At 50.7% G+C, this 27,715-nt stretch overlaps 1 protein-coding gene and 1 long non-coding RNA gene across 9 annotated transcripts in view; one reads left to right on the top strand and one right to left on the bottom strand.

Annotated features, from left to right (window-relative positions):
- The window catches only part of SMG6 (SMG6 nonsense mediated mRNA decay factor), a 248,399-nt gene that overhangs the window by 102,529 nt on the left and 118,155 nt on the right, over positions 1 to 27,715 (top strand). For all 8 annotated transcript variants that reach the window (XM_055258403.2, XM_055258404.2, XM_055258406.2 and 5 more), the window contains 2 exons: positions 19,022 to 19,138; positions 20,701 to 20,869. In XM_055258403.2, coding sequence (XP_055114378.2) covers positions 19,022 to 19,138; positions 20,701 to 20,869 — 286 coding nt within the window. The remainder of the gene's footprint in view (positions 1 to 19,021; positions 19,139 to 20,700; positions 20,870 to 27,715) is intronic.
- On the bottom strand, positions 1,049 to 27,715 carry LOC129470555 (uncharacterized). The gene is made up of 4 exons (XR_008653250.2): positions 27,522 to 27,715; positions 26,706 to 26,820; positions 12,718 to 12,820; positions 1,049 to 1,199 (listed from the first exon to the last, which is right to left on the bottom strand). It is a non-coding gene; the product is annotated as an uncharacterized lncRNA (long non-coding RNA).

Here is a 27,715-nt window from a genome sequence, read left to right as displayed (position 1 = left end):
TAAGTAGTTTGTTCCTTTTTAATGTTGAATAGTCCTCACTGTGTGGCCTGTGAGGACTATTTATTTATCCATTCACTTGTTGATGGATATTTGGTGTTTTCTCCTCCAGTTTTTAACCTTCATGAGTAAAACTGATATGAATATTCTTTGTGTGCATGTATGCTTTCATTTTTGGGAAGTAGATACCTGTGAGTGATATAGCTGGGTCGTTTGGTATTTAACTTTTTTTTCCCTTTGAGATGGAGTCGCACTCTGTTGCCCCAGCTGGAGTGCAGCAGCATGATCTCAGCTCACTGCAACCTCCACCTTCTGGGTTCAAGTGATTCTCCTGCCTCAGCCTCCCAAGTAGCTGGGATTACAGGCACCTGCCACCATGCCCAGCTGATTTTTGTATTTTTAGTAGAGATGGGGTTTCACCATGTTGGCCAGGCTGGTCTCGAACTCCTGGCCTCAAGTGATCCACCCACCTTGGCCTCCCAAAGTGCTGAGATCACAACCATGAGCCACCACACCCAGCCTGGTGTTTAACTTTTTAAGATACTGCCAAAGTGGTTGTATCATTTAACTTTTTTTTTTTTTGAATCAAGTCTCACTTTGTCACCCAGGCTGGAGTGCAGTGGTGTGATCTCGGCTCACTACAACCTCCAACTCCCAGGTTCAAGCTATTCTCCTGCTTTAGCCTCCCACGTAGCTGGGATTACAGTGCCTGTCACCACGCCCAATATTTTTTGTATTTTTAATAGAGATGGGGTTTGACCATGTTGATCAGGCCGGTCTCGAACTCCTGACCTCAAGCCATCCACCCACCTCAGCCTTCTAAAGTGCTGGGATTACAGGCGTGAGTCACCGTACCTGGTCTCATTTAAGATTCTTAAAGCAGTGTGAGAATTTCAGTTACTTGACATCCTCTCCAATGCTTGTTATTGTTTGTCCATCTTTTTTATTACTGCCACGCTGTTGGGTATGGAGTTGTATGTGTGATTTTGATCTGCATTTCCCTAATGATTAGTAATGTTGAGCATCTTTTCACGTACCTACTTGCCATCCATATATCTTCTTTGCCCAATTTTTTGTTAATTTTGCTGAGTTGAAAGAGTTCTTTATATACCTCAGTTCTGAGTCCTTTGTCAGATGTATCTTTTACAATTATTTTCTCCCAGTGAGATAATTTTCTGTAGCTTTCCTTTTCATTTTGTCATCTGAAAAGCAAATATGTTTGATTCTGATGAAATCACCTACTTTTTAGAAAATGTTTGATTTGTAATTACAGATACATTGGCAAAGGGGCTATTTATCAGAGTATTGCAGTTGATGCTGCCAATTAAAAAATAAATATTGGGCCGGGTGTGGGGTTCACACCTGTAATCCCAGCACTTTGGGAGTCCAAGGCCGGAGGATCACTTGAGCTCAGGAATTTGAGACCAGGAGGTTGGGAGGCCAAGGTGGGAGGATTGCTTGAACCTGGAAAGTTGAGGCTACAGTGAGCTATGATTGCTCCACTGCACTCCACCCTGGGCAACAGAGCGATAGCCTGTCTCATTCATTAAGAAATAAATAAATTAAATTAAATTAAATTGTGTGTATGTGTGTCTGTTTGTATATATCTCGGGCTAGGTGCAGTGGCTCATGCCTCTAATTCTTGCATTTTGGGAGGCTGAGACAGGAGGATCACTTGAGGCCAGGAGTTTGAGACCAGCTTGGGCAACAAAACAAGACCCTGTCTCTACAAAAAGTTTTTTTTTTTTCTGTCGTGGGGTTGGGGGAAGGGGAGGGATAGCATTAGGAGATATACCCAGTGTAAATGACGAGTTGATGGGTGCAGCACACCAATATGGCACATGTATACATATGTAACAAACCTGCACGTTGTGCACATGTACCCTAGAACTTAGAGTATAATAAAAAAAATATATATAAGGAATACAAGGCTTAAATTCACATTTTTAAAAAAGGTATATGCAGGTTGAATCCCTTTTAGTCTCACTTTTCAGCAAAGTTTACCTAAAATAAAATCTGTTTACTTCTGACACTTAAAAAAAAACGAAAAGTTTTTTTTGTGCGGGCATGGTGGCTCACGCCTGTAATCCCAACAGTTTGGGAGGTTGAGGTGGGTGGATCACTTGAGGTCAGGAGTTCAAGAGCAGCCTAGCCAACATAGCGAAACCCGTCCCTACTAAAAATACAAAAAGTAGCTGGGTGTGGTGTTGGGCACTTGTAATTCCAGCTACTCGGGAGACTGAGGCAGGAGAATCGCTTGAACCCAGGATACAGAGGTTACAGTGAGCTAATATGGCACCACTACACTCCAGCCTGGGTGACAGAGTGAGACTCCATCTCAAAACAAACAAACAAACAAAACAGACACTTTTTTTTTTGAGACAGAATTGTCCTCTCTCACCCAAACTGGAGTGTGGTGGTGCAGTCTCAGTTCACTGCAGCCCCGCCTCCCGGGTTCAGGTGATCCTCCTGCCTCAGCCTCCCGAGTAGCTGGGACTACAGGCACACGCCACCACACCTGGCTAATTTTTGTATTTTTTGTAGAGATGGGGTTTCGCCACGTTGGCCAGGCTGGTCTCGAATTCCTGGCCCCAAGTGATCATCTGCCTCAGCCTCTCAAAGCGCTGGGATTACAGGTGTGAGCCACTGTGCCTGGCCTACAAAAATATTTTTTTAAAAAAAATCAAAATTAAATCTTTTTATTTTTATTTATTTATTTATTTTTATTTTTATTTTTTATTTTTTTTTGAGACAGGGTCTTGGTCTGTCACCCAGGCTTGGAGTGCAGTGACGTGATCACTCCACAGTACTGCAGCCTCAACCTCCTGGGTCTCACACTGTATTGCCTAGGCTGGTCTTGAATTCCTGGGCTCAAGTGATGCTCCCACCTCAGCCTCCCAAAGTGCTGGGATTATAAGCATGAGCCACCGTGCCTGGCCAAAAATAAATACCTTAGTATCCATCTGATTGATGATCAAAGCAACACCGAAAATGCCTAAGTAGTTTCCTTTATGAAGAAAACAGTCAGACTCGTGTTTGAAGCCGCTTTTTCCTCTGACTGCCCTTTCTTGAAGAATGTGCATACCATTGTTTGAGATGTGTACCTTATTTTTGAGAAGCAAGAACATTTTTAAACTGCTCACTCAGTTTCTGCAATTCATTCGTCATCTTTCTTCACTTTCTCATCACCTTCACTTTGTGCTGCTTGCCATGGAATTTACTGATCCAGTGATTCATAGCCTTGAAGATGAAGTTCTCTTGCTATACTCCTTATTCTTTAGACAGAAGTTCTGTCTTCAGTGAACTTTTCCTTCTTTTTTTTTTTATTTATTTTTTTTATTTTCCTTTTGGTTGCCCCTGACAGTTTCTTGTTTAAGCCTGGTGAGGAGCCACAACTGGGCATCTCCACCAGCTCGGGCCAGGCAGCAGAAGATGAGAACAAGGGGCTCCAGCATCTGGACAGGGTAATCAGCTACTGTCAATTGAGAAAGTATCCCCCAAGTGACTGAGTAACCCATTTCTGTGTAAAACTTTCTGGAATACTGTGTCAGATCTTTTTCGGTTTTATTTGGGTTTACTTTTTTTGTTGTGTTTACTTGTTTAAAGCTTTTTATTTTGAAATAATTATAGATTCACAGGAAGTTGTTTTAAAAATGTAGAGAGGTCTTATGCACTCTTCACCCCTCCTTCCCCATTTTTCGTGTCTTGCATAGCTTTAGTATATATCAACATCATGAAATTGACATTGGTATCCACTGACTTTAATCAGATTTCACAAGTTATCTTGCACTTGTGTGTGTATGTGGTTCTGTGCAATTTTATTACACATGTAGCTTCATGTAACTATTACCATAATCAAGATGCAGAACTTTCCCAACACTCAAAGCTCCTTCCTGCTCTATGCTTTAGAACCATCCCTACCCCCTTTCAGCCCCCAGTCCTAACCCCTGGCAACCACTAATCTGTTTTTCATCTCTATAAATATATTATTTCAAGAATATTATATAGATGGGATTGTACAGTATATAACCTTTTGAAGCTGGCTTTTCACTAAGCATAATTTCCTGGAGTCTATCCAGCTCACTGCACGTATCAGTTGTTCATTCCTTTTTATTGCTGAGTAATATTCCCTGTATTCCCTGGTACGGATATTCCACAGTTGTTTAACCATTCACCTGTGGAAAGACATTTGGGTTGTTTCTAGTTTGGGGCCATTATGAATAAAGCTGCTATGAACATTTACATACCGGTTTTTTTCCAAACATAAGTTTTCATTTCTTCAGGATAAAGACCCAGAGTTCAGTTGCTGGATCATATCATAAGTGCATTTTTAGTTTTAGAAGAAACTGCCAAACTATTTTCCAGAGCAGCTATACCATTTTACATTCCATCAGCAACGTACATGTGATCTGATTTCCCAGCATCCTTACCAATATTTGGTGGTGGTACTGTTTTTTATTTTAGCCATTCTGATAGATATGTAATGAGATCTCATTGTAGTTTTATTTTCCATTTCCCTAATGGCTAATTATATTGAACATCTTTGCTTATGCTTATTTTCTATTTGTATATCCTCTTTGATGAAATACCTGGTTTTTTCACTTTTTTTTTTTTTAATTAATTTTTTTTGCATACAAAAACAATAAACATTTTCTAAAAATACATAAAAACAAAAAGATGCGTATCAAACATATTAGGAAGGTTGCACATGGGAAGTCGGGGAATAGCAATGGGGGTGGGAGTTAAAATAAATGAGAGAGGGACTTTATATGGATCAGTGATAATAACTCAATCCTCTATTTGACAAAGAAGAGGGAGAAGGAAGAGGAAGAAAAAGAAAGTGGGATAAAGGATCAGAAAGGGAGGAAAATAGAAAAAATTAGAGTATGACTCCAGGGTAGACCTGTTTTGTTGTCATTGAGTTGGTTGGTTGGTTTGTCTGTTGTATTCTTCATGTTTCGCCAAGTTGGCCAGACTGGTCTCGAACTCCTAGCCCGAAGTGATCAACCCGCCTCGCCCCCCAGAGTGCCGGGACCACAGGCGTGAGCCACCACGTCCAGCCCCCACATTGCTTCTGGCCTCCGTGGTAGACCTCCCAGACGGAGCGGCCAGGCAGAGGAGCTCCTCACTTCTACCCAGACACGGGGCGGCCGGGCAGAGGGGCTCCTCACTTCCCAGACGGGGCGGCCAGGCAGAGACGCTCCTCACTTCTTCCCAGACGATAGGTGGCCGGGCAGAGGCGCTCCTCACTTCCCAGACGATGGGTGGCCGGGCAGAGGCGCTCCTCACTTCCCAGACGATGGGCGGCCGGGCAGAGGCGCTCCTCACCTCCCAGACGATGGGTGTCCGGGCAGAGGCACTCCTCACTTCCCAGATGGGGCAGCCGGGCAGAGGCGCTCCTCACTTTCCAGATGATGGGTGGCCGGGCAGAGGCGCTCCTCACCTCCCAGACGATGGGTGGCCTGGCAGAGGCGCTCCTCACCTCCCAGACGATGGGTGGCCGGGCAGAGGCGCTCCTCACCTCCCAGACGGGGCGGCCGGGCAGAGGCGCTCCTCACTTCTTCCCGGACGGGGCGGCCGGGCAGAGGCGCTCCTCACTTCTTCCCGGACGGGGCGGTCGGGCAGAGGCGCTCCTCACTTCCCAGACGGTGGGTGGCCGGGCAGAGGCGCTCCTCACTTCCCAGACGATGGGTGGCTGTGCAGAGGCGCTCCTCACTTCTTCCCGGATGGGGCGCCCGGGCAGAGGCGCTCCTCACTTCTTCCCGGACGGGGCGGCCGGGCAGAGGCGCTCCTCACTTCCCAGACGGGGCGGCCGGGCAGAGGCGCTCCTCACTTCTTCCCGGACGGGGCGGCCGGGCAGAGGCGCTCCTCACTTCTTCCCGGACGGGGCGGCCGGGCAGAGGCGCTCCTCACTTCTTCCCGGACGGGGCGGCCGGGCAGAGGCGCTCCTCACTTCTTCCCGGACGGGGCGCCCGGGCAGAGGCGCTCCTCACTTCTTCCCGGACGGGGCGGCCGGGCAGAGGCGCTCCTCACTTCTTCCCGGACGGGGCGGCCGGGCAGAGGCGCTCCTCACTTCTTCCCGGACGGGGCGGCCGGGCAGAGGCGCTGCTCACTTCCCAGACGGGGCGGCCGGGTAGAGGCACTCCTCACTTCCCAGACGGGGCAGCCGGGCAGAGGCGCTCCTCCCTTCCCAGACGGGGCGGCCGGGCAGAGGCGCTCCTCACTTCCCAGACGATGGGTGACCGGGCAGAGGCGCTCCTCACTTCTTCCCGGATGGGGCGGCCGGGCAGAGGCGCTCCTCACTTCTTCCCGGACGGGGCGGCCGGGCAGAGGCGCTCCTCACTTCTTCCCGGACGGGGCGGCCGGGCAGAGGCGCTCCTCACTTCTTCCCGGACGGGGCGGCCGGGCAGAGGCGCTCCTCACTTCTTCCCGGGCGGGGCTGCCGGGCAGAGGCGCTCCTCACTTCTTCCCGGGCGGGGCGGCCGGGCGGAGGCGCTCCTCACTTCTTCCCAGACGGGGCGGCCGGGCGGAGGCACTCCTCACTTCCCAGACGATGGGTGGCCGGGCAGAGGCGCTCCTCACTTCCCAGACGGTGGGTGGCCGGGCAGAGGCGCTCCTCACTTCCCAGACGGTGGGTGGCCGGGCAGAGGCGCTCCTCACTTCCCAGACGGTGGGTGGCCGGGCAGAGGGGCTCCTCACTTCCCAGACGGTGGGTGGCCGGGCAGAGGCGCTCCTCACTTCCCAGACGGTGGGTGGCCGGGCAGAGGCGCTCCTCACTTCCCAGACGGTGGGTGGCCGGGCAGAGGCGCTCCTCACTTCCCAGACGGTGGGTGGCCGGGCAGAGGCGCTCCTCACTTCCCAGACGGTGGGTGGCCGGGCAGAGGCGCTCCTCACTTCCCAGACGGGGCGGCCGGGCAGAGGCACTGCTCACTTCCCAGACGGGGCGGCCGGGTAGAGGCGCTCCTCACTTCCCAGACGGGGCGGCCGGGCAGAGGCGCTCCTCACTTCCCAGACGGGGCGGCCGGGCAGAGGCGCTCCTCACTTCCCAGACGGTGGGTGGCCGGGCAGAGGCGCTCCTCACTTCCCAGACGATGGGTGGCCGGGCAGAGGCGCTCCTCACTTCTTCCCGGACGGGGCGGCCGGGCAGAGGCGCTCCTCACTTCTTCCCGGACGGGGCGGCCGGGCAGAGGCGCTCCTCACTTCTTCCCGGACGGGGGCGGCCGGGCAGAGGCGCTCCTCACTTCTTCCCGGACGGGGCGGCCGGGCAGAGGCGCTCCTCACTTCTTCCCGGACGGGGCGGCCGGGCAGAGGCGCTCCTCACTTCTTCCCGGGCGGGGCGGCCGGGCAGAGGCGCTCCTCACTTCTTCCCGGACGGGGCGGCCGGGCAGAGGCGCTCCTCACTTCTTCCCGGACGGGGCGGCCGGGCAGAGGCGCTCCTCACTTCTTCCCGGACGGGGCGGCCGGGCAGAGGCGCTGCTCACTTCCCAGACGGGGCGGCCGGGTAGAGGCACTCCTCACTTCCCAGACGGGGCAGCCGGGCAGAGGCGCTCCTCCCTTCCCAGACGGGGCGGCCGGGCAGAGGCGCTCCTCACTTCCCAGACGATGGGTGACCGGGCAGAGGCGCTCCTCACTTCTTCCCGGATGGGGCGGCCGGGCAGAGGCGCTCCTCACTTCTTCCCGGACGGGGCGGCCGGGCAGAGGCGCTCCTCACTTCTTCCCGGACGGGGCGGCCGGGCAGAGGCGCTCCTCACTTCTTCCCGGACGGGGCGGCCGGGCAGAGGCGCTCCTCACTTCTTCCCGGGCGGGGCTGCCGGGCAGAGGCGCTCCTCACTTCTTCCCGGGCGGGGCGGCCGGGCGGAGGCGCTCCTCACTTCTTCCCAGACGGGGCGGCCGGGCGGAGGCACTCCTCACTTCCCAGACGATGGGTGGCCGGGCAGAGGCGCTCCTCACTTCCCAGACGGTGGGTGGCCGGGCAGAGGCGCTCCTCACTTCCCAGACGGTGGGTGGCCGGGCAGAGGCGCTCCTCACTTCCCAGACGGTGGGTGGCCGGGCAGAGGGGCTCCTCACTTCCCAGACGGTGGGTGGCCGGGCAGAGGCGCTCCTCACTTCCCAGACGGTGGGTGGCCGGGCAGAGGCGCTCCTCACTTCCCAGACGGTGGGTGGCCGGGCAGAGGCGCTCCTCACTTCCCAGACGGTGGGTGGCCGGGCAGAGGCGCTCCTCACTTCCCAGACGGTGGGTGGCCGGGCAGAGGCGCTCCTCACTTCCCAGACGGGGCGGCCGGGCAGAGGCACTGCTCACTTCCCAGACGGGGCGGCCGGGTAGAGGCGCTCCTCACTTCCCAGACGGGGCGGCCGGGCAGAGGCGCTCCTCACTTCCCAGACGGGGCGGCCGGGCAGAGGCGCTCCTCACTTCCCAGACGGTGGGTGGCCGGGCAGAGGCGCTCCTCACTTCCCAGACGATGGGTGGCCGGGCAGAGGCGCTCCTCACTTCTTCCCGGACGGGGCGGCCGGGCAGAGGCGCTCCTCACTTCTTCCCGGACGGGGCGGCCGGGCAGAGGCGCTCCTCACTTCTTCCCGGACGGGGGCGGCCGGGCAGAGGCGCTCCTCACTTCTTCCCGGACGGGGCGGCCGGGCAGAGGCGCTCCTCACTTCTTCCCGGACGGGGCGGCCGGGCAGAGGCGCTCCTCACTTCTTCCCGGGCGGGGCGGCCGGGCAGAGGCGCTCCTCACTTCTTCCCGGACGGGGCGGCCGGGCAGAGGCGCTCCTCACTTCCCAGACGGTGGGTGGCCGGGCAGAGGCGCTCCTCACTTCCCAGACGGTGGGTGGCCGGGCAGAGGGGCTCCTCACTTCCCAGACGGTGGGTGGCCGGGCAGAGGCGCTCCTCACTTCCCAGACGGTGGGTGGCCGGGCAGAGGCCCTCCTCACTTCCCAGACGGTGGGTGGCCGGGCAGAGGCGCTCCTCACTTCCCAGACGGTGGGTGGCCGGGCAGAGGCGCTCCTCACTTCCCAGACGGTGGGTGGCCGGGCAGAGGCGCTCCTCACTTCCCAGACGGTGGGTGGCCGGGTAGAGGCGCTCCTCACTTCCCCGACGGTGGGTGGCCGGGCAGAGGCGCTCCTCACTTCCCAGACGGTGGGTGGCCGGGCAGAGGCGCTCCTCACTTCCCAGACGGTGGGTGGCCGGGCAGAGGCGCTCCTCACTTCCCAGACGGGGCGGCCGGGCAGAGGTGCTCCTCACCTCCCAGACGGGGCGGCCGGGCAGAGGCGCTCCCCACCTTCCAGATGGGGCGGCGGCCGGGCAGGGGCTGCAATCCCAGCACCCTGGCAGGCCAAGGCAGGCGGCCGGGGGGTAGAGGCTGCCGCGAGGCCAGACCACGCCACCGCCCTCCAGCCCGGGCAACACCGAGCACTGGGTGAGCGAGATTCCGTCTGTAGTCCCAGTACCTCGGGAGGCTGAGGCGGGCAGAGCACTCGGCGTCAGGAGCTGGCGACCAGCGTGGCCAAGATGGCGAACGCGTGCCTGCATCCAAAGGAGAAAAGGCAGGCAGCGGTGGCGCGTGCCGGCAGTCCCAGGCAGTCCGCGGCGCGGGCAGCAGCAAGCCGAGTAGATTGTAGCCTGGGCCAGAGAGGGAAAGAAAGAAAGAAAGAGAGAGAGAGAGAGAGAGAGAGCTGAAATACCTGGTTTTTTTTCGCCCATTTTCTAAATGTATTGTTGTTTTCTTACTGTTAAGTTTTGAGAGGTTGTTTTGTTTTTTGGTTTGTGTTTATTTTTCTTTATGTGTTGTTTTTTTGAGACAGGGTCTGTGTCACCCAGGCTGGAGTGCAGCAGCACTGTCACGGGTCACTGCAGCCTTGACCTCCCAGGCTCAAGTGATCCTCCCATTTCTGCCTCCCAAGTAGCTGGGACTACAGGCGAATGTTACCACATCCAGCTAATTAAAATTTTTTTTTTTAGAGACACAGTCTTGCTATGTCGCCAGGGCTGGTCTCAGACTCCTGGGCTCAAGCAGTTCTCCCACCTTGGCCTCCCAACATGCTGGAATTATAGGCATGAGCCACCGCACCTGGCCAGGTTTTAAGAGTTTTATATATAATCTGGTTACTAGTTCTTTGGCAGATATGTGGTTTGCAAATAGATTTTCCTAGCCTATCATTTGCCTTTTCATCTTCTTACACGGTCTTTTGCAGTGCAAAAGTTTTTAATTTTTATGAAATCCAGTGTATCAGTTTTTCCTTTTATAGATTGTACTTTTGGCATTAAGTCTTAGAACTCTTAGTCCTAGGTCCTGAAGATTTTCTTCCATTTTTTTCTAAGAGTTTTATGGTCCTATGTTTTATATATAAGTCTTTGATCTATTATGAGGTAATTTTTGTATAAGTGTGAAAGTTAGGTCAAAGTTTTGTTGCTTTGTTTTTTTGCATGCAGATGTCTAATTGCTTCAGTACCATTTGTTGAAAAGCTATTCCTCCTTTTAATTTTATTTTAGAAGAGGTGGGGTCTTGCTATGTTATCTACGTTAGTCTCAAACTCCTGATCTCAAGCAGTCCTGCCTTGGTCTCTCAGATTCTCAGATTGCTGAGATTATAGGCATGAACCACCATGCCCAGCCCCTTTCTTCATTAACTTAACATCAGGGAGAACGGTTTCTCCCACTGTATTCTTTTTCAAAATTGTTTGAAATGTTCTACATCCTTTGCTTTTCCAGATAAGCTTTAGAATAAGCTTGTCTTTATCTACGTGAAACATTCCTAAGATTTTGATAGCTATTGCATTAAACCTATAGATCTATTGTCTTCATAAAACCTTCCTAAGATTTTGATAGCAATTGCATTAAACAATTAACTGACATCTCTACAATGCTGAGTTGTTCAGTTCATGAACATGGTAAATCTCCCCAGTTTTTAGGTTGTCTTTTATTTTCTGGGTTTTGTTTTTTGAGACAGAGTCTGTCACCCAGGCTGAAGCGCAATGACGCAATCTCGGCTCACTGCAACCTCTGCCTCCTGGGTTCAAGTGATTCCCCTGCTCCTGCCTCAGCCTCCCGAGTAGCTGGGATTACAGGCACATGCCACCACACCTGGCTAATTTTTGTATTTTTAGTAGAGACAGGGTTTCACCATATTGGCCAGGCTGGTCTCGAACTCCTGACCTCAGGTCACGTTCAGCTTCCGCTTCCTGAAGTACTGGGTTTACAGACGTGAGCCACCGTGCCTGGCTTTCTCTTTGATTTTCATCAGCATTTTCAGATTTTTAGCATAGCATTTCCGTACGTTCTGTTAGACTTATACCTGAGCATTTCATTTTCTTTGTCACTATTGTAAATGATGGCATGTTTTTCATTTTGGCTTTCACACAGTCATCATCTCTGAGCTCTTTGTGCAGCACTGTGGTTGGAGTAGTCTGAGCTTTTCATGGTCATAGCAAAGGAGAGAGGAGCAGTGGGAGTGTGAAGCTTGAGTCACAGGCATGTGAAAATCAGATATGCAAACAATGTGGGCATGAGAGCAGACAGAACTGGATTCAGATCCCGGCTCTGGCACTTTCTAGCCTTGTGTTACTGTGCAGGTCATTTAGCCTCTCTGAGCCTGTTTCCTCAGATGTCAAAAAGGAGAATAATACTTAGGCAATCCTTTTGTAAAGCTTTGAGATAATATATATAAATATTCTTTGCCTAACATAGGTCTCAAAATGTCTTTTTTTTTTTTTTTTGAGACAGAGTCTTGCTCTGTCGCCCAGGCTGGAGTGCAGTGGCGCGATCTCGGCTCACTGCAAGCTCCGCTTCCTGGGTTCACGCCATTCTCCTGCCTCAGCCTCTCCGAGTAGCTGGGACTACAGGTTCCCGCCACCACGCCCGGCTAATTTTTTTTTTTTTTTTTAGTAGAGACAGGGTTTCACTGTGGTCTCGATCTCCTGACCTCGTGATCCGCCTGCCTTGGCCTCCCAAAGTGCTGGGATTACAAGCGTGAGCCACCGCGCCCGGCCTCAAAATGTCTTAGTTATTGTGTCTGGCCACAGTGGAATCATTCATGGTTAGATTCACAAGTGAGAGAGGCAAGTGTGCCTACTATTATGAGCAGCAAATGTTTCCTGAACCTCTCTATGGTGCTGATTCCCAAGTATGTGAAGTCTTGACATAGCTCTTGCCCTCAAGGGGCTTATAATTCTGTTGAGGAAACCTACTCTATGAATAACAATTCCAGGACAAGGTATTGCTTGTTAAGTTCCAAATAGGTGGGCAGACAGTGTGAGTGCATCAAAGAACCTTCTCTGGGTTTTGTTTGCCCTTTTATACCCTGTCCATTGAGGTGGCTTCTGGATGTTGTTGATGAGAGAATGTGTGGAGGTGGGAGAGGGTGTGTACAGATTTAGGGGAAGGGTGTCATGTGGGAATATGTAATTAATTTTTATACTTTCCCCAGTAAACCATCGACCCTTTTTATGATGTCATGAGGGATTCCTTAATTTTGCAGCTGCTTCCTGATTACGTCAGAGAGGAGCCTCTCACCCCACAGCCTGGAGCTGTACTCATACAAGAATTGGAAACAAATGAAGTGCCGAATATCTAATGGCTTCCACAGGGAGCGCCAGTTCAGACTTCCCAGGCCTCCTCTTGCTAGGTCTTCCTCAAGTATTTCTGACCCCCTGAAGTGTCTTTGTTCTGGAAAGACAGGACTTGGCCCAGAGCCAAGAGGGAGGGAGCCTGGGGACTCCTCGACACATACCTCTCTCCCTCCAGGTGTTTTGCAGTCCTGAGTTTCTTCCCCCTTTCTTGGATCTTGTTTGGTGAGTTGTTACTCTTCTTCAGTTTTCAGGATCCTCTGGAACCTGCCAAGAATACACATGAGAGTCTGACCTGCTCCAGCAGTCTTCACCCCTACATACCCCCTCAACAGCATTATCTCCAGCCTCTTTTGATTTTTCTTTCTTTCTTTTTTTTTTCTTTTGGTAGAGACAGAGTCTTACTCTGTTGCCCAGGCTGGTCTTGAACTACTGGGCTCTCAAGCAGTCCTCCCGCCTCAGCATCCCAAAGTGCTGGGATTACAGGCGTGAGCCACCATGCCTGGCCTCTTTTGATTTTCTTTCTGCAGTAATTTTCATATCTGTGCACTCCTTTTCATTCCCTCTTCTACCTCTATAAGAAAGATGTTACCCTTACTTGGCATTATAAACTTTATGAAGTGCTTTACATGTAATTTCGCTTGCTTCAAACAAGTCTGTGCTCTCTTAGCTTCCCAGCTAGTCTCCCTCATTGTTACCTTTTTCCAGCTACCCTAATTAGTCCTAAATGCTTTAGCTAGATTAATCTTTATAAAATATTCACTCATTGCTTCATTCAAGAACTTTGAGTGAGTGCTCCGTCACTGTTGAGTCAAGTTCATGTTCCCTGTTCTGGTATTGCAGGCCCTATACTTTGTGGTTCCAGGCAGAGCACAGCACACACACTACTTGCATGCCTCAAGTAGTACATGTGGTCCCCCCTGCATCCACCAACTCCATCATCGTTTGTCTCTTCCAGCCCACCTTAGAAATGGTCTCTTCTGGCCGAGCATGGTGGCTCATGCCTGTAATCCCAGCACTTGGGAGACTGAGGCAGGTGGATCACTTGAGGCCAAGAGTTCGAGACCAGCCTGGCCAACATGGTGAAACTGTGCATGCCTGTAATTCCAGCTACTTGGGAGGCTGAGGTGGGAGAACTGCTTGAACCCAGGAGGCAGAGGTTGTAGTGAGCCACGATTATACCATTGCACTCCAGTCTGGATGACAAAAAATAAAGGTCTCTTCCATGAAGCCTTCTGTTACATGCTAGCTGAAATGATTTCCTTTCCCTCTGGTGACAGAAACATCTTACTTCCATCTTCCTTATGATATGTAGTACATTGTGTTGAATTATAGTTACTTGAGTATGTATGTATTCTTCCTGTCTTCCTTATTAGATTACCTTCTTTTCGCAGACAGGATCCTACTTTCCTTTATATCCTCCACAATTGGGCACTCAGGTGTTTTTGGAATTAATGGGAGAAGATTGGGATTTCCTTTGCACCCATATCTCCCTACTTTCAGAAGAGTTTCGGAAGAAAATCCAAAGGGAACACTGACAGCGAGGGCTCCTAGGGAGGAAATTACCTTCCACCTTCTGTCTTGTCTTCGTGCATTAGGCTGTTCTTGCATTGCTATAGACAAATACCTAAGACTGTATAATTTATAAAGTAAAGAGATTTTATTGGCTTATGGTTCTGCAGGTTGTACAGGAAGCATTTAGGCTTCTAGGGAGGCTTAAGGAGGGCTACAATCATGGCGCAAGGCGAAAGGGGAGCAGGCACTTTACATGGCGAAAGCAGGAGCAAAGAGTGGGGCAGTGCCACCTACTTTTCAAGGACCAGATCTCGCGAGAATTCAGCCACTACCACAAAGACAGCACCCAAGCCCTGAGGGATCCACCCCACCATCCAGACACCTCCCACCAGGCCCCATCTCCAGCATTGGGGATTACAAGTGACATGAGATTTGGGTGGGGACAGATATTCACACCATGTCACTTGGCTGTATCAGTTTAGGGAAGTGTTATGACTTGCTTTACACTCAGTCAGCCTCTGTGTTGCCATTGTGCATGAATAATTTGCTTGGGTGTATTAGTGCCTGATTCTGCTGACTCATTCGTTCTGCTCCTCAGGGAATGAAATGATGAAAAGACATCTCTGCTTTTGCTCTGAGATTTTGTTTTTGTCTGGTTCCTATACAGCGACTGCTTCCTCTACCTCCTCTTCAGCTAGCAGCTGCCACAGGGAACTCTGTGGCTCAAGCAGCAGCAGTTGAAAGATGCTCTCACTGCCCACTTCCTGTAGACAAGGAGGTTTTGGTGGGCTGCTTAGGAACTGTGCCAGCCTTGAGTCTGACTGGTAACTGACTCATGAGAAAAGCAGCCTTATGTCGGAAAGATAAGGGCCAACAAATTGCCTCCAGGTGGTGGTAGTTTGGAGGTGACTGACCATTCATTTCCTTTCTTTGGGAGGAGACAGTGGGGAGGGAATTGGTGAATAAGTGGTCTTGCCTGCATTTTTCTCCAGCTCTTAGTGAAGCAGCCAGGCAGATAGTTGGTTCTCTGTGCTAGAATGGCTCATGGACCCCAGTGCCCTCAGAATCCCTTCTGCTGCTATCAGAGCATTAGACTTATGTGTCATCCATCCTGTGTCTTCTCTTCATTACTCTTCTTATGCTCTTGCCAGGAAACTGGCTGTGCGCACCAAGGGAACTGTGATAGTTCCATCACTGTCAGATTTTTCTGTGACCAACCAAACTCCATCCCACTGGTACTGGTTTCCTTCAAATCTCTCCCTGATGAAAACACTGGAATTGATCAGAAGCAGTGGTTCTGAACCACCATCTGTCGGCTCGGCTTAGAGGGCCCAGGCAGGTGGGCCTGCCTCCCATCCCCTGCTCGTCCCTCTCCGCCCCTCCTGCCTCACTCCCATTTCCTGCAGGAGGATGCTTTGCCATCCTGGAGCTGTCAGGCACAGCTTTGCTTTGGCAGCACCGTCACACATACTGGTGGGAGAGGGGACGTGTTTATCACTTTTCCTGGAGATTATCTGTTTAAGCACTTCTCTGACAGTTACAATAACAAGGGCAGTGTGTTGTGTTTCCCAGCAGAAGGACACTTGCTGTTGAAAGATGTATAGCACTAATTAGAAATACATAACATCCGGCCACATGGCAGCCTTCTCCCGGCCACTCCATTTCCTGATTTCATGCAACTTTGACGACAGTTGGTTTATGTTTTCCATGAATATATTCTCAGAAAAATGAGAAAGTCTCCCTGTTACATGGGAGCAAGAAGAATATTTCTGTCCAAGCAGGTATTTGGCCATAGGAATAATAGGAGCTGTGGTCACCTGCCCACATGTGGGAAGGAGCAGAACCAAGCTCAGACCTCAGGTGACTTTCTTAGGAAGAAATATTTCCGTCTGACTTCCTTAGCCAAAACCCTTAGCCGAAACCCTTAAGCGAGTCTCTGCTTTTGGAAAGAAGGGGAAAGGCTGTTTCACAGTGTTAATGAGTTCCTCAGCTCCTGTCATGCTCCTGCTACCGGACACAAAGCCAGAGGAACCCAGGCGAATACCAAGGCAAACAATGCCTTTTCCTCCCCCACCCCACATGACTTGTTGGCTTGGCCCAGCCCAACACTAGGGATATATATGGGCATTCATCAGACTAGGGCCAGTTTCCTAGGTCTAGCCCCAAAGTGGGTGGGCTCTGGGAATCTAGATGCTGTTTTCCTACCCACTTGTATAACGGTGAATGCTTTCAGGGAGTGGTGTCTTACGGTTTCTAGCCTGTGGAAGCCTGCGTGAGGCCAAGAGCAGCCCATGAAGATGCTGTGCACTTAGTGCATGTCTCGCTTGAGGCACTGGATCCAAGTTGCCGTGGTTACTTGGATAAATAACAATTTTCTTTACCCTATTGAAAGGTCCTAAGGTTGCAGAGACCATGTTTTATTTGTAGCTGTGTGCTCCATCATACCTAGTACAGAGTCTGGAACATTCTACATGCTCAGTATGTGCTTGTGGTACCACTGAGCCACGGAGAAGGACAGGCCTTCCAGGAGGTGCTCTAGGTAGCATGGCCAGTCAGAGGCCTGATCAACACTCAGACATGCTGACCCCCTCGATCGTTCGTAAAATCTCCACCTGCTTGATTACAGCAGAACAGTTACTGCTTAATACTCCGCGTCAGATGGACCAGACACATAAGCTGCCAGTGTTATTTCAAGCCTTTCTTCAGGAGGGGGTTAGGGGATGGGGAGTCGAGGTGACATAACCGTCACCAAGGACAGAGCAGTCATGAAGCTGCCTTCTAGCTGCTGCCTGGGAGGTGGCTGAGCACTTTCAGATCTACACCAGAGAGACTCCAGCTGTTGCTGCCTTGCCTGGTCTCCAGACCTTATTGCAGGAGCCTTTAGAAAAGGAGCCAACCTGGAGTCCACGAAGACCGCAGATCCCGTTGTCCATAAGCAGCCATTCTCCCTCTGAGCCCCAGCCCCCCTCCTTGAACTCTGAGAGACGGTCTAGCTTGAGATTGCCATTTGTCATAAATACAGAACTAGGCTCGGTGAAAGAAACCTCCCCTGTGTTATCCCTGTCCAGGCTCATGAGAGTGTCTTATTGTAGCCTGTGCTTCACAAAATGCCAGTCTCTTGGAGCCAGGACACCCCCCTCCATCCCTTGTAGCCTTCTGAGTGCAGATAACTTCTGCTCAGTTGATGAGGGGCACTAATGTTTACTCAGAGTGTCAGCTACCAGGATGTGGCCTCCACTTGTCGTCTCCCAACTCCCTCTTTTCTGGACTTACTCCCTTCTTCCCGGCTCTGTTGCTAGTTAGAGGCAGGATGTTGTCTGGGCGTGGCAATGGCCTGGACTGAGCTGGGCGGTACTGACAGTGCTGCTGCCTACGGGGAGAGTGAAGGGGAGACGTTGGTAACTTTTCTTGACAACTTACATGTCTTCCCCTTTCGTGCTTTCCATCCTCCCCTCTTCTTGGCTCTTGCATGCTGGTTTTCTTTGTAACGGAGGTTTAGGGCCTTAACAGGACAGGAATGAGACTGGTCTATTCTAATCACATGGATTGTTACCACTTCCTTAACTGCCTGCCACAGTTGAGCTGGAAAGTCAGAGGGTGACATCTGGGACCGGTGGGCATCTGGAAGGTTGGTGGGAAAGCCACAATCAAAGAATTACTACCCTGGATGCTATTCGTTTGTTGGGTCCTTCTGAGCAGTGGGTTGGGGCTGGCTTTGTGTACTCCAATCATACTTGCTCCTGGGGCAGGGATGGTAAGGAATCACTGTGGTTGGGTAATGTCTCCTGGAGTAACAACTTCAATGGGGCCCCATTGACAAGACTGGTGAGCTGATGAGAGGGCTCCCCTTGGCTATTGAGGTTAAAATACAGGCAGGGACAGAGATCAGACATTTAGCTGATTATCCTTTTAACACTTGGAGATTCTGAGAGTTCTCCTGTATTAGACAGGGAATTAACAGATTAGCTGCTGCCAGAGCTAGTGAGCCTGGCCCCTGATTCTGTCTCCTGTGGGTATGTGGTGTCTCCTTCTCGGAGGCTGTGGTGGACTGCTGCCTTCTGTGTGTCACCAGCTCCTCTGGAGTTCAGATGACGTGGCTTTCAGGGAAGGCCACTGATGAAGAGTAGGTACAGGCAGGCTTTTGGGAGTATGTCACATAGCTCCCACCAAAGAATAATTCTGCCTACCAAAAAGATGGCTCCTTTCGGTGACCTGGAGCCAGAAGGAAGTTAGTTAGCCAGGCTGAAAAAGTAATGGAAAGAGGGTACTGGGATTGGGAGCTAGATTTATTTTTTAGCGCTAGGGGAAGGAATTCGTGAAAACAAAAGCCAGCACTGATTAAGTGCTTATTATGTGCCAAGCACTGTTCTGCATAAAATTAACTCATTCCATGAAAGTAGGTTATTTGTGTCATGTGTGTTTTCTTAGGAGGAGGGACATGGAGGAGGTAAGGATGGGACTAAAGGTTGGTGATTCAAGAAGATCATTTTTAGACGAGATCGGGCGCGTTCAGGGTGGTATGGCAGTAGACAGAAGATAATTTTTAAATGTGTATTTTTCCAATCTTAATTCATGACTGTGCTTCTGTTAGTTATACACTAGAGAGACTGAGTTAATTAAATGTGAGTTCTTGTTACGATCGCTTTACATTATCAGTAGACAGCTAAAGGCAGAGACCATGCAGCTCCAGCTCAAACTGCCCTTCTTGAGGTAACTGTTCCTGGGAAAGTGATGTAGAATTGACAGAGGTGACCCTTATCGTCTTACTGAACACATATCCATATGCCAGACCTCGTGGTAAGTGTTTCACACGCATTTGGCCTTATGACCACTCTGAGAGGGGGAATATTACTAGCCCTAGTCTTCAGTGAGGAAAAGGAAGCTCGGTAACATGGCCAATGATGTGCATCTTGTCCGCCTGGGGTGCTGAGAGTTTCATTCGCCTCTCCTCAGACTGCTTCTCGGAGGAGTGCCGCTCTGTGATCCAGGAACAAGCCGCAGCTCTGGGCTTGGCCATGTTTTCTCTACTGGTCCGGCGCTGCACCTGCTTACTTAAGGAGTCTGCCAAAGGTAAGCAGGAGGAGTCCCCAGCCTGGTGGGCTTTCCAGTTGCCTGGCCTTGTCCAGACCTCACATGCCATGCTGCTTTCTCGGTGTCTTCTCCCTGTAGTCTCCATGCTTCCTCTTACCTACATGCCCCTCTTCCTTTTGCCTGCCTAACTAGTCCCCTTCCCTTTTACAGTCTGATTGCCTCTAAGGCCCTCTTCTCCTTTTTGTAGAACTCTTTCCTCTCTCTTTTCTCCTTTAGTAGTTAGGATTTTCATTGTACCTATGAGCTGCTGCATGTTCCTGCATCTTCAGGAAACCAGAAAAGTTAGTTTCCATAATTGATGTTGTGTTTTCCCCGTTATCTCTGTGTTTCTCTTTGTGTGGTACCTGGTGAGTTCTGTAACCGCTGTGGACCAGCCATCATGGGAGACTCACTGGACCAGATAGAGCAGGTGCTATTTTTAGCCCTTAGGTTGAGACAGTATCCCATATCCTTGAAGGCCGCCCTTAGAAGTCTAAGCCTGATTGTTGTAGCAGTAGAAGGTAGGGCTGAAGGTTACACCTTTCTTTTCAGCTCCTAGATCAATATTAGTGACTTAATGAGACCCCACTGTCACCCCATGCCACACCAGCTTTGTGAATGCCTCCAGCTTTGGAGGCTGCCTTTTTTTTTTGAAAGAAGGGCAACTTTTTATTTTGAAAGAACTTCAGATTTACAGAACAGTAGCCAGAATAGTACAGAGAACTCTTATATACCCTTCACCCAGATTCCCCAGTTAACATTTTACCATATGGGCTTACGTTCGTCTTTCCATACACACATATTTAAGGTTATTATTTTTCTTCTGAACTATCTGATTTTTAAGTTTACGGAGTTGCTGGCCCTTTACCCCCAAATACTTGACTCTATATTCCTAATAATAAGGATATTCTCTTAATAACAATTATCAAAATCGGAAGTCAACATTGATAAAATACTATTATTGCATTCATAGACCTTATTTAGTTTGTGCCAGTTGCCCTAATTTCTTTATAGCAAGGGGAAAAAAAAGTTTTTTTCTGCTCTGGGATCCAGTGCAGGAGCACACGTTGCATTTAGATATCATCGTGTCTCTTTAGTGTCCTTTAATTTGGGATGGTTTTTCTATCTTTCTTTGTCCTACATGTCCTTGTCATTTTTGAAGAATATAAATCATTTGTACAGTGTCCCACAGTTTGGGTTTTTCTGGTGTCTCCTTATGATTAAATTCAGGTCATGCAGTTTTGGCAAGTACTCTGGTGCCATCTTGGTACTGTGCTGAAGGAAGGCTGGAAGGGTGGGCTAGAGGCCAGAGTAGAGGCTTCAGCCAAGCCACAGGTGAAGCAGAAGCAGTTGTGTCCAGGGGCAGACCCAGTACACTGGTTCTCTCTTTGTCCTACTTTTCAGAATCCTCTTAGGTGCTGGCGCTTGTCCTCGCTTCTGGGCCCATCTTTCCTGTGGACTTGGTCTCCCTTCCCTAAGAGCTTGCTGCCATCCCAGCGCCCCAGGCCTCACTCGGGGGCTACAGCAGACATAGGCCCAGTTCTCACCCTTTGCCTCTGCAGCTCAGCTGTCCTCTCCTGAGGACCAGGATGACCAAGACGACATCAAGGTGTCTTCCTTTGTCCTGGACCTGAAGGAGCTGCTCCCCAGTGTCAAAGTCTGGTCAGATTGGATGCTCGGCTACCCGGACACCTGGAATCCTCCTCCCACATCCCTGGATCTGCCCTCGCAGTGAGTTGACCTGCCCATTTCTTCAGCACCACTGGCTTGGGCCTGCCTGTGTTCCTACAACTCCCCTCTTCAAATCCTGCTCTGTTTCTTTCTGCCCACAGCCTGCTTGCTTCTCTGTTTCTTATTTGAACTTTTTTTGAATACCTTCCCTGTCCTCTGATGTTTTAGGTTATTTTTTCCTGTTCTCCAGGCCTCTTCCCTCTCCTCTCACACTCTCTTTTTCCTCTCACTCTCCATTTTGTTACTTGTTCTTGCTGTCACTCCCTCATCCTCACTCCATATTGTGCATACTCACCATCTCTGCAGCTGCCTCTGGAGTCTGGATTTGTGTGGAGTGGATATGTGTGTGTGAGACTTTGTTTCTTCTCTTATTAGTTTTTCTGTGCATCTTGCTTTTTTTTTTTTTGAGACAGGGTCTCACTTTGTCACCCAGGCTGGAGTGCAGTGGCACGATCTCAGCTCACCCAGGCTGGAGTGCAGTGGCGTGATCTCAGCTCACTGCAACGTCCACCTCCCAGCTCATGTGATTCTCCTGCCTCGGCCTCCTGAGTAGCTGGGACCACAGGTACACACCACCACGCCTGGCTCATTTTTTGTACTTTTTGGTAGAGATGGGGTTTCGCCATGTTGCCCAGGCTGGTCTTAAACTCTTGAGCTCAGGAGATCCACCTGCCTTGGCGTCCCAAAGTGCTGGGATGACAGGCATGACCCACCGTGCCCGGCCTTCTCTGCATCTTTAAGGCTCTCTCACTGCTGCTTGTGCTGTCTTCTGTACTTTGTCTCCTGGCATGGCAGCGTGTGGGGAGGCTGAGTGCATGCACATCTCTCTTCCATTCACTCATGCCCTGTCTTCTCACTACACCCCTCCCCTCGCCCCCTGTCTTCTCACCATGCCCCTCCCCTCGCCCCCTGTTTTCTCACCACGTCCCTGCCCTCACCCCCTGTCTTCTCACCATGCCCCTGCCCTCACCCCCGTCTTCTCACCATGCCCCTGCCCTCGTCCTGTCTTCTCACCATGCCCCTGCCCTCGTCTCCGTCTTCTCACCATGTCCCTGCCCTCATCCCCGTCTTCTCACCATGCCCCTGCCCTCGTCCCGTCTTCTCACCATGCCCCTGCCCTCGTCCCATCTTCTCACATGCCCCTGCCCTCGTCCTGTCTTCTCACCATGCCCCTGCCCTCACCCCCTGTCTTCTCACCACGCCCCTGCCCTCACCCCCGTCTTCTCACCACGTCCCTGCCCTCGCCCCCGTCTTCTCACCATGCCCCTGCCCTCGTCCTGTCTTCTCACCATGCCCCTGCCCTCGTCTCTGTCTTCTCACCACGCCCCTGCCCTCATCCCCGTCTTCTCACCACGTCCCTGCCCTCGCCCCCATCTTCTCACCATGCCCCTGCCCTCGTCCTGTCTTCTCACCATGCCCCTGCCCTCGTCTCTGTCTTCTCACCATGCCCCTGCCCTCATCCCCGTCTTCTCACCACGTCCCTGCCCTCGCCCCCATCTTCTCACCATGCCCCTGCCCTCGTCCTGTCTTCTCACCATGCCCCTGCCCTCGTCTCCGTCTTCTCACCACGTCCCTGCCCTCATCCCCGTCTTCTCACCATGCCCCTGCCCTCGTCCCGTCTTCTCACCATGCCCCTGCCCTCGTCCCATCTTCTCACATGCCCCTGCCCTCATCCCCGTCTTCTCACCATGCCCCTGCCCTCGCCCCCCGTCTTCTCACCATGCCCCTGCTCTCATCCCGTCTTCTCACCATGTCCCTGCCCTCGCCCTCTGTCTCTGTGTGTCAGTCTGGCATCTCTCAGAGCATTTGTGTATTGGGGGCGGGGGGCAGGTGTTGGAGTCTATGTGTCTGCCTGGGTGTATTTACGTAGATCAGTTTATGTGTTTGTATGCCTTTTTTTTTTTTTTTTTTAATTGTGGAGATAGATATAACATTTGCCTTCTTAACCATTTCTAAGTTCGGTGACATAAATTACATTTACAGAGTGTTGTGCAACCCCGTATGGTTACTTCTTTTATCTTTGTCTATATCTGTGTCTGGGTCGTGTCCGACTCTGTGCTTGTCTAGGTCCATTTGTCTGTGTGTCTGTAAGTCTGCGTGTGTCTTAGTGTCTGTGTCTGAGCGCAAAGTTCTGTGTGTCTGCCTCTGGGGGCCTGTCCATGTCTGTCTGTGTTTATGTGTCCATGTGCATCCATCCACCTGTGGCCACGTGTGTTGTTATCTGTATATGTTCGTGTGGGATGTCCGTATCTGTGTCTGTATTTGTGTCTATACCTGTTTGTGTCTATATATCCTTGAGTATATATGTCTCTGTATGGGGTTCATGTGTCCCCACGTAGGTTTCTTTCAGTGTATGTCTGTGTTTCCACCATGTCATTGTGTCCACATCTGTAGCTGTCTTTCTTTTTTTTTTTGAGACGGAGTCCCGCTCTGTCTCCCAGGCTGGAGTGCAGTGGTACAATCTTGGCTTACTGCAACCTCCGTCTCTTGGGTTCAAGCTATTCTCCTACCTCAGCCTCCCGAGTAGCTGGGATTACAGGCACCTGCCACCACGCCTGGCTAATTTTTGTATTTTTAATAGAGATGGGGTTTCACCACATGGGCCAAGCTGGTCTCAAACTCCTGACCTCAGGCAATCCACCCGCCTCGGCCTCCCAAAGTGCTGGGACTACAGGCGTGAACCACCGTACCCAGCTTTTTTTTTTCTTTTTTTTTTTTTGAGAGGGAGTTTTGCTCTTGTTGTCCGGGCTGGAGTATAATGGCGTGACCTCAGTTCACTGCATCCTTGGCCTCCCATGTTCAAGCAATTCTCCTGCCTCAGCCTCCCAAGTAGCTGGGACTACAGGCATGTGCCACCACACCCAGCTAATTTTGTATTTTTAGTAGAGATGAGGTTTCACCATGTTGGCCAGGCTGATCTTGAACTCCTGACCTCAGGTGATCTACCCACCTCAGCCTCCCAAAGTGCTGGGATTACAGGTGTGAGCCACCACGTCTGGCCCTTTTTGTTTGTTTGTTTTTTCAGACAGAGTCTTGCTCTGTTGCCCAGGTTCAAGTGCAGTGGCATGATCTTGGCTCACTGCAGCCTCTGCCTCCTGGGTTCAAGTGATTCTCCCACCTCAGCCTCCCAAGTAGCTGGGATCACAGGTATGAGCCACCAGGCCTGGTTAATTTTTTTATGTTTAGTAGAGATGGGGTTTCACCATGTTGGTCAGGCTGGTCTCAAAACTCCTGCCCTCCAGTGATCCACCCGCCTCAGCCTCCAGAAGTGCTGGGATTACAGGCGTGAGCCACCACGTCCGACCAATATATCTGTCTGTGTCTGTGCTGATTCTGGGTCCATGTCAGTCTGTGTCTGCTTTGGTCCCATTCATGTCGATGTCTGTGTCTGTGAGTATATGTTCCTGAATGTCTGTGTTCATGTCCATGTTTGTGTATAACTATGTCTCTGTGTGCCAGTCTGGATCTCTCTGTTAGAGGGGGGATTTCTGTGTATGTGGGTCTTCCTGTGTCTGCCTGCCTTGCCTTTTACCTACCTGTCTGTCTGTCCTGGCCTGTCTCTGCCTGCCTGCCTCTGTCTTTCTCTTTGCCTCTGCTGTGTGTGTGTGTGTGTGTGTGTGTGTGTGCACGTGCCAGTATCAGGGATCAGCATACCATGGCCCACAAGCTAATAATGGTTTACATTTTTAAATGGTTAAACAAAAAATCAAACGAGTACTATTTCATGACTCATGAAAATTATATAAAAGTCAGATTTTAGTGTCCATAAAGTTGATTGGAATATAACCATGCTTACTTGTTTATACTGTGTCTATGGCTGATTTCACATTACAGAGCAGAGTTGAGTAGTTGCCACAGGCTATATGGTTCACACGGCCTAGAATATTTACAGTCTAGCTCATTACAGAAAAAGCTTGCTGACTTCAATGTCTGTCCATGTTCCATGTGTCACCTTCTTTGTGTTAGTGTCACTATGTGTGTTCATGTTTGTACAATTCTGTCTTCATGTATGTGCGTGTAGGCTCCATCTCTGTTCAGCCCTGTTGACTGTTCATCTCTCCCTCATGCTCACTTTAATTTTTCCCTCACGCCCTCCCTTCTTTCTTCTTTCTTTCTTTTTCCTTCTTCCCTCCCTTCCTGCCTTCCTACCTTCTTTTCCCAGGGTCTCGCTCTGTCACCCAGGCTGGACTGCAGTGGCATGATCACAGCTCACTGCAGCTTCGACCTCCTGGGCTCAGGTGATTCTCCTACCTCAGTCTCCCAAGTAGCTGGGACTACAGGCATGCACCACCAACCCGGCTAACTTTTTGTATTTTTTAAATAGAGATGGGGCTTTGTCATGTTGCCCAAGTTGGCCTTGATCTCCTGGGCTAAAGCAGTCTGCCTGCCTCGGCCTCCCACAGTGCTGGACCTCTCTTTCTTATCTCTTCTCTTCCTTAGTGTCTCTGTCTTTCTCTGTTTCACCCCTGCCCACCCCGCCCCCCCGGCCATTTCTCGTTTCCCTCTTCCTTTTCTTCCCCTACCGCACATTCTCTGAGTGTGGTCTTCGGCTGGTGTTGTGTACCCAAAGCTCCTTCATGCTCTGTGTTATGCATTTATGTGTGTTTCAGAACAAGCATCTCCAGTGTTCTTCTCTGGAGAGAAGTAATGCTGGAGGATAGATTATGGAGACCCTGGCTACTTGGATGGCACTTTTGGGGAGTAGGGAGGGGAGCTTGTCTGGCTTGGGGACCAGCCATGTGAGTCTCCTAGACTCATGGGTGACCTCCAGAGGGAAGGCTAAAGCAGGGATTTCTGGGCAGCAGTTTCTGTGTGGACTGTGTAGTCTGATTCTTCCCCTTTTCTTTCTAAATTTTTTCCCTGTCCTTGCCTTAAAATGCACCCCTGGACTGTTACTAATCTCAGTCTCCCCATGCCCTCCCCACCTCTGGCTCTGTAACGGTGTGGGCGGTACTCACAGCATCAGACAGTTCTCTGCATCCTATCTGTGGGCCCTCCTAGGTTTCCAAAATGCACTCCAGGCTGAAGCCTTGGAGCTCCAAGCTGTGCAGCTGGGGCCACACAAAGGAACTGATGGATCTGCCGGCTAGGGGACAGCTGTTTCTCAGCAGTGATCCCCAAAGAGTTAACATCTACAGCCTCAAACTTTTCAGGCTATTAATCTATAATGAGGACTAGGCAGTTTGCAGTTTTGGAAAGAAAATGCCAAGAAAGGACTCAGTTCTCCAAGTATCTAAGCCACTGCTTCTGAGCATGCACAAGGGTCACTGAGTGTCCCTTCCTTACTCTCAGGGTGGGGAGGCAGACCATCTGTCCCTGGAGCCTGGGCCTTCCCTGGGTCACCTCACCTCACAACCACAGGTCTCTTAGATAGGATTCACACAGCCCCTGTTTACCCATATCCTGGGCCACAGGTCTGTTAGCTCTCTCACGCAGCATGTGTCCCTTCATCCCTCCTCCCTCTCTCACTCCCTTTTGGCTTTTGTTTGGCTGAGGAAATGGAAAGCTCACACAGGAAGTGCTGGGTCTCATTTGCTTGAGATGCTGAGTCTGTTTTCTCTTTGGATGCTGCAGCAAATGGCCCGTTGCCGGCTCTGAGCTGCTGCCCATCTTTGGGCAAGGGCTCAATCTACAGGCAGGCACGTGGTCCAAGCTACAGCCATCCCCGGCTGGGCTTCACATTCTGGGCTACAGAGAGGCAGAGGGGGTTGGGACATTTGAGTCATATTTGCTTAGTCTTCTCAGACTTCTTCACGAGGAGAGCAAATCTGACCAAACAGTATATTGAATTTAATTACCCAGCAAATATGTTACCGTAGCTGTGGATACCACTTACTCTCTTGTGAAGCCAGTCTGGGCTAGAGAGATAAAACAGTGTAATAGAGAAAAACGTCTCCTTCTGTGCTCTCTTTCTCTCTCTCTCTGCAGTTAGGATCAGCAGCTGGTTATCTCTGGAATGCAAGTTTAAGCATGAAAGAGAGGCTTTGCTATCCTGGGGCCTGACCCCAAGGCATGGCTATTTAAGGACTGGTGCCCGTGTTCAACAGAGCAAACCTGGCCTGACTACCACTGAGGGTAGTCCCACCTCAGAGCCTTCAGATCAGAGGACTGGAAAAGTGAAATCAGAATTGCACCTTCCTTCTTTTGTTTCCCATATTCTCATGTAGCTTCCTAAGTAAATACTCTGGTTGAGAGATTGGCAAAGGTATGGTGCTTTTGTGGGTTTCAACTTTATCTCATGCCCACTGACCTTATAGACTGAAGAGGCTTTTCTTTTAAGGTCATAGAGAATAACACACCCCAGTGGTTCTGTAGATGCCAAAACTGTAACCCCCCCGATGCTTGTAAAGTCCTTGTTGCTGCTCATCGTTTTGAAGGGTTTGGAAATGCTCCCAAGGGAGCAGGAAGGAAATGGCTGCTGTTTAGTGCCCCTTCTTGGCATGCTTTCATTGGTCTTTGCCTGCGTTTCTTCTTTGCAAAGATACATTTCTCTGATCCTAAGATAAGGTGACCAGAGAGCCTGTTTTTCCTACAAAGAGGAAGTCCCCTTTGCTTTTCCTCCAGAAACCCCACTTCCAAATGGTCCCTCTGACACGTGGGACCCTTCTTTCATCTCTCTTCCTTCATTCCCTCCCTATCTTTAATTTGTTACCTTCTTTCCTTATGTAGTTAGAGAATCATTGCACAGCATCTTCGCGTCTCTGAGGGGAATTCCAGGGTTCATCATTAGTTTCCTTGGTTCTCTCCTCTTTGCCCATGCTCCTCTTCCTTCCAGTCAAATCCACAACAGCAGGCACATGTGGAACACCTAGGATGATGATGAGAGTATCGTTAGCCCTGCAGAGT

The sequence above is a fragment of the Symphalangus syndactylus genome, chromosome 20 (assembly GCF_028878055.3).
Source record: "Symphalangus syndactylus isolate Jambi chromosome 20, NHGRI_mSymSyn1-v2.1_pri, whole genome shotgun sequence".
Taxonomy (NCBI): domain Eukaryota; kingdom Metazoa; phylum Chordata; class Mammalia; order Primates; family Hylobatidae; genus Symphalangus; species Symphalangus syndactylus.
Note: the sequence above shows the minus strand (reverse complement) of the source record. Positions and strands in the feature narration are given on the sequence as shown.